This window comes from Aethalodelphis obliquidens, unplaced genomic scaffold (genome assembly GCF_003676395.1).
Source record: "Aethalodelphis obliquidens isolate GAN/ISIS:26980383/991018 unplaced genomic scaffold, ASM367639v1 scaffold9, whole genome shotgun sequence".
Taxonomy (NCBI): domain Eukaryota; kingdom Metazoa; phylum Chordata; class Mammalia; order Artiodactyla; family Delphinidae; genus Aethalodelphis; species Aethalodelphis obliquidens.
In genome coordinates, this window is record NW_020837953.1 from 14996234 (window position 1) to 15009665 (window position 13432).

At 41.1% G+C, this 13432-nt stretch overlaps 1 protein-coding gene across 1 annotated transcript in view; it reads left to right on the plus strand.

Moving 5' to 3' along the window:
* PIK3R3 (phosphoinositide-3-kinase regulatory subunit 3) overlaps positions 1-13191 on the plus strand; it is an 85690-nt gene extending 72499 nt beyond the window's left edge. Inside the window, exons 8-10 of the mRNA XM_027108655.1 lie at positions 2272-2346; positions 2785-2955; positions 9542-13191. Coding sequence (XP_026964456.1) covers positions 2272-2346; positions 2785-2955; positions 9542-9740 — 445 coding nt within the window. The 3' untranslated portion in view covers positions 9741-13191. The remainder of the gene's footprint in view (positions 1-2271; positions 2347-2784; positions 2956-9541) is intronic.
* The last annotated feature ends 241 nt before the right edge of the window (positions 13192-13432 follow it).

The window sequence follows — 13432 nt, forward strand, 5'->3', positions numbered from 1 at the left end:
GTCCTCATTCTCTACCAAAGGTGGCACTCTCCATACGATACTCTCTGGGTTCAAGTCACTGCTGTCTCCAACTGATTCTTCAGTTCTAGGAGAGGTTATGTCTTCCCACTACTGCTAGCCCCAGGGAGTTTCTCTAAAACATCTCAAGACCTTTGTAAATAGTAAACTCTCCTCAACTACCAGTTTGACTGTGCCTTCTGCTTCTAGCCAAGGCCCTAACTGATACAAATTAGGCGAAATGTCATAGTATGAAATGTCATAGTACACAGTAAACAAAATGATAGTTTGATGAGGGATTTTATGTTGGAGATAAAATTGAACATAAAGAAAATAAGTTCATCCTATGTGAACTGAATTTATGTTGTAACTTCAACTTCATATCTTTTTTAGAATAAACAAAGAAAAAAACCTCACAGTTAGTGACAGAATGAGAATTGGATGTCAGGTCTTTGATGCTTTGTTCAGGTTTTCCCCCTAGAATGTACTGTTTTATATGTGGCATTACTCAATAACAGTAAGTTAAATATGAATTAACATGCTAAATTTACTTGAGCTTTTTAAAAATCATTTTTAGAAGCTAGTCAGTTCCTGGCATTGTTATTAGATGTTTAAGGAGTCAGAACTATATAGTAGTATTTGAAATGGACTTTTGGGAGATTAGAAAAGTTGCCTGTGTCAGAAGGCAGAGACCATCATAGATGGAGCGTGAACCAAAATATTCTTCTTTTTCGCCTGGATTTTCCTGGGTGTCTTAACTTGTGGCAGAAAGGGAAGCTCAGTTTACAGAGGTTGGTGGTTTACAAGAAAATGGGGACTCAAGAGAAAATGTGGTGTAGTTTGTTCATTTTAAGCCTTTTACCCAGTGTGCTTGTCTCTTTATTTAATAAAGGAAAGATCAGTTCTTCAAGGATAGAAAACTTTGGATGTTAAGAGTGCTTAGAGGAGGGTATCTGGATATTTTGCTAAGAGAAGTGATAGTGTAGGATGGGGTTTGTTACTAAATAAATTCTATCAAGATCATATGTTAGTTGTTTTCCAGTTTCACTAAGCATACAAAATGAAATCCAGGTTAACTGAAGAACATGTCTCATTGAGAAAGGCTGTGTAATCTGTCTTAAAATAACTTTAAAATTAGGTGCGATGCCAAGTTATCTAGTGTACTTGGGGTCAGAGGGAGATACAAGATGACCTTGGAGTTGACCCTGAAGACTTTGTTAAAAGTGGCCCACCTACAGATATTTACTGACTATTTATTGAATATCTACCATATGCTGGCACTGTTTTCAGCATTTGGAATAGCCATGAGCAGGACAGATCCCTTTCTTTAAAGCAGCTTACATTTTAGCTGGGGAGACAAACATAACCAAGTGAAAATAATGAATTTCAGGGAGTTTCCTGGTGGTCCAGTGGTTAGGACTCAGTGCTTTCACTACTGTGGCCCGGGTTCAATCCCTGGTTGGGGACTAAGATCCCACAAGCCGCGCAGCGTGGCCAAAAAAAACCCATTAAAAAAATGAATTGCAGGCAAGTACTATGAAGATGATAAAATAAAGAAAAGTGTAGAGTGACTGGTGGACTGCCTTAGTTGGGACAATTTAGGGTAGTCTTCCCTGAGATGTTTATGATGACACCTGAATGATCAGGGGCCTGGTTGGAGGATGGTGATGAATGAAAGAGTTTTTATACTCCACTGAAGTTTCAGGCCATCGTCCATCTCAGCGGAACGAGATGAAATGGTTTATTTCATTTTACATCTAAAATGTTGGTATATTTTGAAATACTGTGATTTACCTGGTGATGAAGTAGATTTGTATTAATTACTCAGATTGCCACCCGGAATTTCTTGTGGCTTGCTTAGGTGCAAAAATAGACCTTGAAATTCTGTTTTAGAATTTAACTCAAGTTAGTAGTAGGCCAGTGAGGGATTGCATACTCTGGTTTAGTGGAGATTGCAAATGTGACACCATGCTCACCTAACTAATGATTTCAGAAACAAGTGTCCCATTGTGTTTGAGTGCAAGTATATGTGTGCTTGTGGTTATATAACCTTCTAGAAAAGGAAAGTGAAAAGTGAGAGAAGTGCCTAATTTCGAGTAGCTTTCTGTGTTTCTGCCTTTTTGCAAAAAGTTAAAGGAAAAGTAATGGAGAAACAAGTTTAGGGAAATCTCTGGCCATTCTTAGTGGGACTGGGGAAAATAAGTTCCTGGACCCTGGAAGTTTGTCCAGGCAGAGTTTGCATAGACACTGACACTGGTGTCTTCCCTCTGGCAGGTGGCTCAATCACAAAGGAGTAAGACAGAAGCGCCTAAATGCCTGGCTGGGAATCAAGAATGAGGATGCTGCTGAGTAAGTTCTCTCTGTACCTTTCTGTCAGAGGGCTTTGTTTCCAGGATAAGACATGGGACTTCTTAATACATACTGAGTGCTGGTTCTCTTTGTTACTTGAGGACATTTGAATCAAGAACTTTGCACCTCTTTAAATTGAATTGCCTCAAGAATACCCTATAGGCACTTGAGTTCAAAGACCTGATGAACCATATGAAACCTGGATGCTTAAGCATTGCTCATTCAGACATTCATGTGTCAGGTTATTGGATGAAACATGTGAATTCTGTGCTTTCTGCATAATAGCAAATAATAAAGCTGTTAAAAAAAATCCAACTAATTGCAATTCCACTTTGTCATTTTGTGGTTTAAGATTTAGAAGAGAGTGTTATTCGTGAATTTGCTTTTAGATATAAGTAAACTGATCGTTAGAATAATATTTTAACATTTAATTTTTAGGACCTATTTTATCAATGAGGAAGATGAAAACCTGCCCCATTATGATGAGAAAACCTGGTTTGTTGAGGATATCAATCGAGTACAAGCAGAGGACTTGCTTTATGGGAAACCTGATGGTGCATTCTTAATTCGTGAGAGTAGCAAGAAAGGATGTTATGCTTGCTCTGTGGTGTAAGTCTTCTCTGGGGGTATAACCTTTTGAAAACTTCCTCATTGATTAATAGAAAATCAACCCCTCCTAAAGTTCAGATCAAATTAGTTGAAGTACAATAAAATGAGGAACCATGGCTTAGACCATTAATATTAGTACAAAGAAAACAGTTAGTTGCTTTAAGAGAAATACCATCTGAAATTATTTCGGGGATTTTAATTTAAATGGTAAGCAGACTAGGCCCTGCATTGTTGCTATTGGACTTTAGGTATCTGTGAAAAGTAACTTGAGATTTTCAATTGAAAAGATCACTTAATTCTTTAGTAGTCTCCTGCTTGCCTAACTTGGCCTTCATTGTCATACTAAGGAAGGCTTGATTAAACAACTGTTTTTACTTCAGAAGAAAAACTATCTAAAATTTGTACTTAAATAGTATTCTGTTGAGGTTGTGATAGAAAATGTTGGATGTGTTCTGTAAGATGATCTTATGACTTTGTTTGGAAAAGCCTATTTTCCTTTTAATGGAAAGTGAAGTTCTGGGGACAATTAATCATGCCTCAGTGAGATTTTGCCAAAGTGTTGTATATATATTCCTTAAAAAGGCAACTGTTTTCATTGACAAAGACCATACCTAGAGTGGAGGTACAGTATGATGGTCATGAGAGCAAGGTTTGGGGCCAGATATACAGGATTCAGATCCTGACTCTGCCACTTACTAGATATGTGACCTAGGGTAAGTTACTTAAACTTTCTTTGCCTAGTTTCCTTATTTGTAAAATAAGGATAATAATAATATCTACTTAAGGGTTTTTAAAGTATTACTCGAGTTAATATATATGATTTAATATACTTTGATCAGTGCTGGAACATAGTAAATAAATGTTATCTACTAATATTATTATGATAATGATGCTGCTGATGGACATGCCAGAAGGCAAAGATGACAAAATGATTTTGCCCTCAAAGAGGACAAAGTGGTGACGATAGACAAAAGACACTCATATTAACGGAATGCTTAGTGCTTTACATGATCATCTTGTCCTTAGTGGTCTGTCTCTGTCATGCAGTCATAGTTTGAATCCAACTTTACCTGGTTTCAAAGCCCGCATTTTTCTTTTGCACCACACTTTCTTCATTTCACAGTTAAATATCCAAGATAAACAAAATCACTGTGACATAGGTATCACTAGTAGGCTGTGTGCATGAAGAACTAATTCTGATGGAGAAAGAGGGTTGGGAGATTTTGTGGAAGAGGTGGCATTTGAACTGGACTTTGAAAGGATATTGAAAAGTGGGATATCTATGGGCAAAAAGTAAGGCAGGAATTGGATTAGTATTATCCAAAGATAGAGCTACTTGAAACATTTCATTTCTCTCTGACCTGGGCTCAGATACTCAAGTTTATTTGAGTGGAAATGGCAGGAGAAGATGGCTCTTGCAGGATCTGAGATCTTTTAAGAACAATAAAAAGAAGGAAGACAATAAGCCCAGCACATTAGTAGTCCCTCACTCTTATCTAGGTCGTTGGGTGGCAGCCTGTGGGTTAAAGACTTGGCTGGTGGAAAATGCTCCTCAGCAGCTCAGCTAATTCCTGGGAGACCAAGGAGCAGCTTGAGTATCTTGGGGAGCTGTATTCTTTTTCTCCTTCTCCTTCCTTTAGCCACAGACTTAATCAGACCCAAGTCCACAGCAGTGTGGATTTCTGTTGCCTATGAAAACCAACTGCAGTAATATATCATATTGGGGTTCACTTTTGGAGAGATTGGAAGCAAAAGAGTCTGGCATCACAGACTTCCACTTGTTTGTTAGCCACTCCAGCTACAGAAAGCCTGCTTACAGTGATTTCTCAGTTTACTCAGGACATTTGCTGAAGTTAGGGATGTGAATAAGTTCAGTTTTTAAGGAGACTCATAGCAAAATTAAAATGATCATGTAGTAGGAAGTCAAGGCATAAAACTCACTTGTTTTTCCATTTTAATTTCTGTAAATGACATTATAAAGAAGCCTAAGAAGAAATTGCTTAACTCTACAGCCTTCTCAGGCTAGAGCCAACAATATATGTGTTTCACTAGGTTAAGGAGTTAGGTAGTGAGCACTTGTGATCCTTATTGTTATTGCCATTTGGGGTAAGAAATTTGATTAGGGATAGAACAATTAGATCAACAAGGAAACAGAAGACTTGAACAACACTATAAAACAACTAGACCTAACAGCCATCTCTAGAACACTCCATCTAACAACAGCAGAATACACATTCTTCTCAAGTGCACATGAAACATTATACAGGCTAGACTCTAGGTTAGGCCACAAGTCTCAATAAATAGGGTTGAAATCATACAAAATATGTTGTCTATACCACAATGGAAAGAAATGAGAAAGTAAAAATAAGGAAATTTGGGAAATTCACAAATGTGGACAATAAATAACACACTCCTAAATAATCAGTAGATCAAAAAAGGAAAACAAGGGAAATTAGAAAATACTTCGAGTTAAAAAGAGAAACACAGGGGCTTCCCTGGTGGCGCAGTGGTTGAGAGTCCGCCTGCCGATGCAGAGGACACGGGTTCATGCCCCGGTCCGGGAAGATCCCACATGCCGCGGAGCGGCTGGGCCCGTGAGCCATGGCTGTTGAGCCTGCGCGTCTGGAACCTGTGCTCCACAACGGGAGAGGCCACAACAGTGAGAGGCCCACATACCGAAAAAAAAAAAAAAAAAAAAAGAGAAACACAAAATTCAAAACTTATGGAATGCAGCTAAAGCAGTGCTAAGAGGGAAATTTATAACTGTAAGCATTTATATTAAAAAAGCTCTCAAATCAATAACCTACCCTTCTTTCACCTTAAGAAACTAAAAAAAGAAGAACAAACTAAACCCAAGCAAGCAAAAGGAAGGGAATAATAAAGATTAGAACTGAATTATATAAAATAGAGAATAGAAAACAATTGAGGAGGGCTTCGCTGGTGGCACAGTGGTTAAGAATCCGCCTGCCAATGCAGGGGACATGGGTTCAAGCCCTGGTCTGGGAAGATCCCACGTGCTGCAGAGCAACTAAGCCCGTGTGCCACAGCTACTGAGGCTGCACTCTAGAGCCCATGACCCACAACTGCTGAAGCCCGCACACCTAGAACCCATGCTCCGCAACAAGAGAAGCCACCGCAATGAGAAGATGACGCACCACAACGAAGAGTAGCCCCCGCTCACCGCAACTAGAGAAAGCCTGCGCACAGCAACAAAGACCCAACATAGACTAAAATAAATAATTTTTTTTAAAAAGGAAACAATTGAGGAAATCAGTGAAACCAGAAATTGGGATGAACAAATAGTTAAAGTCTCGCACACACACACATACACACACGGGAGAGAGAGAAGACACAAATTACTAAAATCAGGATGAAAGAGGGGATGCTACTTGTAGTCCTTACAGAAATAAAAAAAAATAATAATGGAATACTATGAATAATTATATGCTAACAAATTAAACAACCTAGATGAAATGGACAAATTCCTGGAAGCACACAAACTACCAAAACTGACTTAAGAGGAAGTAGAAATTCTGAATAGAACTATAACAAGTAAAGAAATTGGCTTCACTGGTGAATTCTACCAAATATTGTAAAAGGAATTAACACAAGTCCTTCACAAACTCTTCCAAAAAATAGGAGAGAACACTTCCTAATTCATTTTATGAAGGCATATTCCTTATGAATATAGACATAAAATTCTTTAACAAAACACTAGCAAAGCAACTCCAGCAGCATATAAAAAGGATTATAAACCATGACTAAGTAGAATTCATCTTAGGAATGCCAAGAGGTTCAACATTAAAAACTCAATGTAATAAACCATATTAATAGAATTAAGGACAAAAATCAACTGACAATAATCTACTGATTATTTCAGTAGACTCAGAAAAAGCATTTGACCCTCTTACATGTTAAAAAACACTGAATAAACTAGGAACAGGAGGGCACTTCCTCAGCCTGATAATGAAAAACCCACAGCTAATATCATACTTAGTGGTAAAAGACTGAATGCTTAAGATCAGGAAGAAGACAAGGATGTCTGCTCTCACCACTTCTAATCATTGTACAGAAGGTTCTGGCTAGGGCATTTAGGCAAGGAAAAGAAATAAAAGGTATCCAGATTGGAAAAGAAGAAGTAAACTATTAGAGCTAGTAAATGAGTTCAGCAAGGTTGCAGGTTAAAAGATTAGGATACCAAAAATCAGTTGTGTTTCTATATACTAGCAGTGAATAATCTGAAAATGAAATGAAGACATTCTATTTATAATGGCATAAAAAATGCCTAGGCTTAAAAAAATGCAAAAGCTATACAGTGAAAACTATGAAACATCATTGAAAGAACTTAAAGAAAACCTAAATAAGTGGAAAAACATCCGTGTTCATGGATGGCAGTGCTTCCCAAATTGATCTATGTGTTCAGTGTAATCCCCATAGACAGTACCAGCTGGCTTTTTCCAGAAATGTCAGGACGATCTTAAAATTCATACGAAAATGCAAGGGATCCAGAACAGCTAAAATAACCTGAAAGAATAGAAAAGAGTTGAAGTACACCTCCCAATTTGACAACTTACAACAAAGCTGTAGTAATCAAAATTGTGAGGTACTAACATAAGATTAAACATGTAGATCAATGAATAGAAATGAGAGCCAGGAAGTAAACCCTTACAATTATGGTCAGTTGGTTTTCAACAAGGGTCTCAAGACCATTCAAAGGGGAAAAAATAGTCATTTCAACACATGGTGCTGGGACAACTGGTGAGCCACATGCAGAAGAATGAGGTTGGACCCCTACCTCACACCATATACAAAAATTAACTCAAAGTGTATCTTAGGGACTTCCCTGGTGGTCCAGTGGTTAAGAATCCACCTTCCAATGCAGGGGACGTGGGTTCGATCCCTGGTCGGGGAACTAAGATTCCACATGCAACAGGGCAACTAAGCCCGGGCACCACAGCTAGAGTCTGCGTGCTGCAATTAGAGAGAAGCCCATGCACTGCAACAAAAAGATCCCGTGTGCTGCAACTAAGACCCGACCAGCCAAAAATAAATAAATAAATATTTTTAAAAAAACCCAAAATGTATCATAGAACTAAATGTAAGAGCTAAAAGATAAAACACTTAGGAGAAAAGATTAGGTATAAATCTTTGTGACTCTGGATTAGGCAGTGGTCTCTTACACATCAAAAACACAGACGACAAAAGAAAAAGATAAATTGGACTTCACCGTAATTAAAGACTTTGTGCATCAAAGGACACTATCAAGAAAGTAAAAAAGACAACCCACAGAATGGAAGGAAATATTTGCAAATCATATATCTAAGCAACTAGTGTCTAATATATAAAGAACTCTTAACAATAAAAAGACAAGTGCCTCAATTAAAAATGGGCAAAGGATTCAAGTAGACACTTCTTTAAAGAAGATATATAAATGGTCAATAAGCATATGAAAAGATGCTCAATGTCATTAGTCATTAGGGAACTGTAAATCAAAACCACCATGAGATACTACAAGGATGATGGTAATCAAAGAGATGGACAATAACAAGTGTTGACAGGGATGTGGAGAAATTAGAACCCTCATACACTGCTGGCAGGAATTTAAAATGGTGCAACCACTTCAGAAAACAGTTCGGCAGTTTCTCAAGTTTAACTTTCTTTTTGGCAGGGTTGGGGGGTGCCATGCCACGCAGCTTGTGGGATCTTAGTTCGCCAACCAGGGATTGAACCCAGGGCCATGGTGGTGAAAGCACTGAGTCCTAACCACTGGACCTCTGGGGAATTCCCAAGAAGTTTAACTTATGACTCAACAGTTCCCCTCATAGGTATATATCCAAGAGAACTGAAAACCCATGTCCATACAAAAACTTGTACATGACTATTCACTATAGCCAAAAAGTGTTAACAATCCAGGTGTCCCATCAATTGATGAATGGACAACCAAATTGTGGCATATCCATACAATAGAATATTACTCAGCCATGAGGAGAAATGAAGTATCAATACATGCTACCACACAGAACTTTGACAATGGTGTATTAAGTGAACGTAGCCAGACCAAAAAGATTGAGTGATACTGTATGATTCCATTTATATGAAATGTCCAGAATAGGCAAATCCGTAGTGACAGTAGGTTAGTGGTTGCCTGGGTTTAGGGGGAGGGAGGAATACAGAGTGACTACTAATGGATACATGGTTTCTTTTTAGGGAGTGAGATAGTGGTGATTGTTGCACAACCTTATGAATATTCTAAAACCCACTGATTTGCACACTTAATTTTTTTTTTTTTGGTTTGTTTTGCCCCCTGCAGTGCATTCTTGCCTAATGGGGGTCCAGAGCTGAGTGATTAAATGCAGCCATCCATTTTAGCTACCAGGTCTTGGGAAATGAAGGGTATCTCTGTGACAAGTCTGTCGGGGTGGGGGGGCAACACATGGGTGTGATATCGTACAAGCTTTGATTGACAATAAGCTTCTACTTCTCCTTTGCAGAACAACTGCTCTCAGACTTCTGTTCATTTAGGGTCCCTTTATCTGTTGCTATCCGCCTTAATTCCCTGTGGTGTTTGTGTGTTGTATCGTTGCAGTGCTGATGGGGAAGTGAAGCACTGCGTGATCTACAGCACTGCTCGGGGCTATGGCTTTGCAGAGCCCTACAACCTGTACAGCTCACTGAAGGAGCTGGTGCTCCACTACCAGCAGACATCCCTCGTCCAGCACAATGACTCCCTCAACGTCAGGCTTGCCTACCCTGTCCACGCACAGATGCCCTCGCTCTGCAGATAAAGAGGGAGTGGGAAGAGCGGTGGCTCTCTAGCGATTTTTATACAGTTTTTATTAGACTATGAGGGCATTCTTTCTACGTAGACTGCTTGTTTTGCACAAGAAGTGATTCTGTGAATGTGAAGTGGAGAGGCCGAGCAGCAGCCGGCCAGAATGGGGGCATACAGGGCCTGGGGTTCTCTGTGACTCACCGCTGCACTGACATAGGAAGCTGGGAGCAGATGCTGTTTTTTGGAAAGTCTGTTTCATTGGGGTTTTTATTTAGCCAGGCACCCTCAACAGAACACATTAGGCCTGATGGGGGTGAGGGTTATATCTGGAAGCCTCTGAGGAGTCCATGTCCTCTTCTAAGAGGCCATGTTGCTCTGAGAGTGTGGTGGGGCATGGCCCTTCTTTCTTCCTCCCAACAAGGCGGTGGTTTTGGTTCGGTGCTAGAATGGCATTTGGTGAAAAAGACAACCAAAGGAAAATGGGGAGGCTTGGGATTTCATTTAAAGAATCTTAATCCATGGGTAAAAAACTTTCAGCCGAAGGTACTTAACCAACATCGTTTAGGCGTCAGCATCTCAGTAGCTCCTCCCTTTAAAGAAGCATTATGTTTAGAAACCAAATTGATCCCAGCAAAACGATTGTTGCCAGACTAAGGTCTGATGGAAGAAGGCGGCACTAGTATCTGAATGCACACTTCTGTACCAAAACTTGAAAGTAAAACTAGAGACTTTGTTAGTTTTAGCAAACACTAAAATTGGTCAGTGTAACTCCTTTTGCCCTGCCCTTGTTTCTCTGAGGTGAGGAATAGTGTTCTTTTCGTGGGCTGGTGAGCTTTGAATCATAAAATGAAGTTGGTACTTGTGTGGTGTTTCCTTAGCCTAAAGAATGATCTGTTGTTTGAAACCTTTGTAACTTGTGTGTATGAGTAAAGAAAAGGTGCAATCCAGTGCGTTTAGATGGCTTGATATACCAAATAATGATGTAGAACAACATTCTTATATGTGCTTCCCCAAGTTTAAATGCCCAGCAGAAATAGTCAACATGGTTTAATTTCCCGTCATCTCCTGTCGTTTGCTGGGTAGGGCCCAGGGGAACCATAGGTGGCTAAGGCTGTAGCTGGAAGGGAGCCAGACTGCGGTCAGGGACTTCAGTAAATCACAGGCTCAAGGGCTCTGGTTTCCAGGGCGAGGGTCATACCACATTACCCATGTGCTTCCATACAGTGGTTTCTGAAACTTCTGCAAGGAGAGGAAGGGATGGCTTGGAGTTTAGACTGTTAGCCGAAGCCATCTGGAAGCTTTTTTCTTTGCCTTTTTTGTGATCCTGCCATTAAGATGATGTGCACAGACTGTCCCCATGCTCCAGTGGCCCTGATTTTAGGCCAGGAATCTTCTGCTTCATGTGATTTAAGCCTTCCAGCTGAGTGAAGCTGGGCAAATGGAGCTGGAGGCAGCCTCTACTCCTACCTCCATTATGCGCCACCCTCCTCAGTCAACACTCGTTTGACAAATAGAGTCCAGCTGCCTCTGAGCCAATCCTAGAGCCATAATAGGCTCGAATGAGTCAGCTGTTTGAGCCCAAAGCTGTGCAGTCAGGCATCCTGGCTGAGCTACAGAAGTCAATATCTGAGTCTTGGTGAATAAATAAGGTTTACACCTAGGGAAACTCTAGTTTTGGGGATGAAAGAAACAAATTTTGCTTTCCCTGAGCACTTATCTTGGTGACAGGATCTAGAATGGACCATGACATAGAAATAGATTAAAAATTTGGGGGAGAACCTCCAGAGTTACTGACAGTGAAGATAGAAAGAAAAGGGGCATATCTTTGGCTTTTCCTTGGTTATGTTGCAGTTTCAGGATTGGGTGAGGCAGACAAATGAAACCCCCTCCAGTGTCACTGTTCTGACCTAAGCCCTTAACTAGTTGATAGCCAGCTGAAATCCCTTCCCCATATTGCCAGATTGCTGAACCTGCTTAAGCAGCTAGATGCTCAAGATTGGGTGCAAGGAATCCCTTCTTTCTGGTACTAAAATTTAGTGTGTCCTGGATATCTCTTAAAATAAACGAAAAGGAGAATGAGGATGAACCATGTGTTGCTCCTTATCAGGCAGCGTTAAGGGTGTGCAGGGAGAGCGCAAGCGCTATCTACCATCTACACTTGGGCTGGCTTGTGGAGAAGGGCTACTCATTTTTAAGTCATACATTCCTTCACTTTTTTCTTTCCTGTTTTTCATTACTGAATTTGTTGCTTTGTGGGAACTAAGACCTAGGGATCATTTGAGAAGTTGGAAAGTATCTTTTCTGAGGAGTTGCCATGTGATTTGCTTGATCTTGACCAGTGGAAATGGCATAGGGACCAGTCTGCTAACCACTTAGAGGGGTAGTATGCAGCTCTTTTACTCCATGGTCTTGGCAGCAGGTCTTGGCCTCCTTCCTCAGAACCTAGCTCTGTGTGTTATCCCATGATCTGGGCCCTGGGATTCTCTCTCGGCATCTTAACTGCAGCCTCAGTGAGGCAGAGGGTAAAGAGACAGACCAAGACCAGAGGGGCTCATTGTTTTCCTGGCTAGAGAAGCTGGCCACCAACACGGAAGCAGCTTGGGGCTGGCTGGACACTGGTCAGAGGCCTATCTTTTCCAGGTCGAGCTTTCATCACAGAACAATGCTCTGTCTCCATCTGGCCATAGATGCTAACTAAGCCTTGGCCATGCCTCAGGCCTGTATAGGCTAGTGGTGTCCTTACCACTGATTTGGTCAAGGTTGAGGACTTCTGATTACCGCCCCTACCCTGTCTCCAGGCCTCGATGGAATCCCCGCTCATTTTGGACCCTCAAGTGCTTTGCAGAAGCTCTGAGAGCCAATGTGGTGTCTTCCACCGGTCTCCTCTTGCAGCAAGGAACCAGCCTCATGGGTCCTCTTGGGCCAAGAATTGCATCTGGGCAATTACTGGTTTTTCAAGTTGGTCTCTTGCCAGTTAAGACTCCTTAGTAGATCTGTTTGAGGCTTCAGTGGCCTCAAAGCAGAGGGTCCAGATGGGGGCCTGGCTGGGCCCTCTGCTGTCACCTGCTCAGCCTTGCTCTAACTCCAGCCACTTGTGACAGACAACCTTGTTTCCTTACAAACTCCAGCATGTGACTTTGGTGCCCTGTTGTTACTCGTGAAAAACCTATTCTTCTGTTGTCTTTGGTGTAGTCAAAAAAATTCATGTAGTTACGTAAAAATATCAGATTTACAAGGAAGCCAACTGTATGTCTTGTGTTGGGACAATTCATAATGTAGTTCCTAGACCACTTTTGCAAATTGTTCTTGTCACCAGGTGTGTTCAGACATTGCTGTGCAGTTGTGGGGGAGGGTGGGGGGAAGGTGAGGGGAGATACTTTTTGGTCTTTTTGTTTTTTACCTTCCCCAAGTGGGGACAGTCTGGCCAACTTGCTCCAGTAATACAATAAAGACATTGCAATAAAGCACCTTTTTGTTCTCATGCTATGGAGGGGTGGGCTGGGCGCGCGGGGGGCGGGGGGGCGGGCAAAAGGAAGAGGACTGGGGTATTGAAAAACCCCGAAGCTCCCAAACCTTCTCCGCCGTGGCACCAAAAAATCAAGATCAGTCCTGGGGTTGAATTGGGGTTACCAGAGGCTCTCTTCTTCCCCTGAAGAGGAAGTCAAGCCTGTCAGGCATGATGCCAGAATCCTGTCCACCAACACA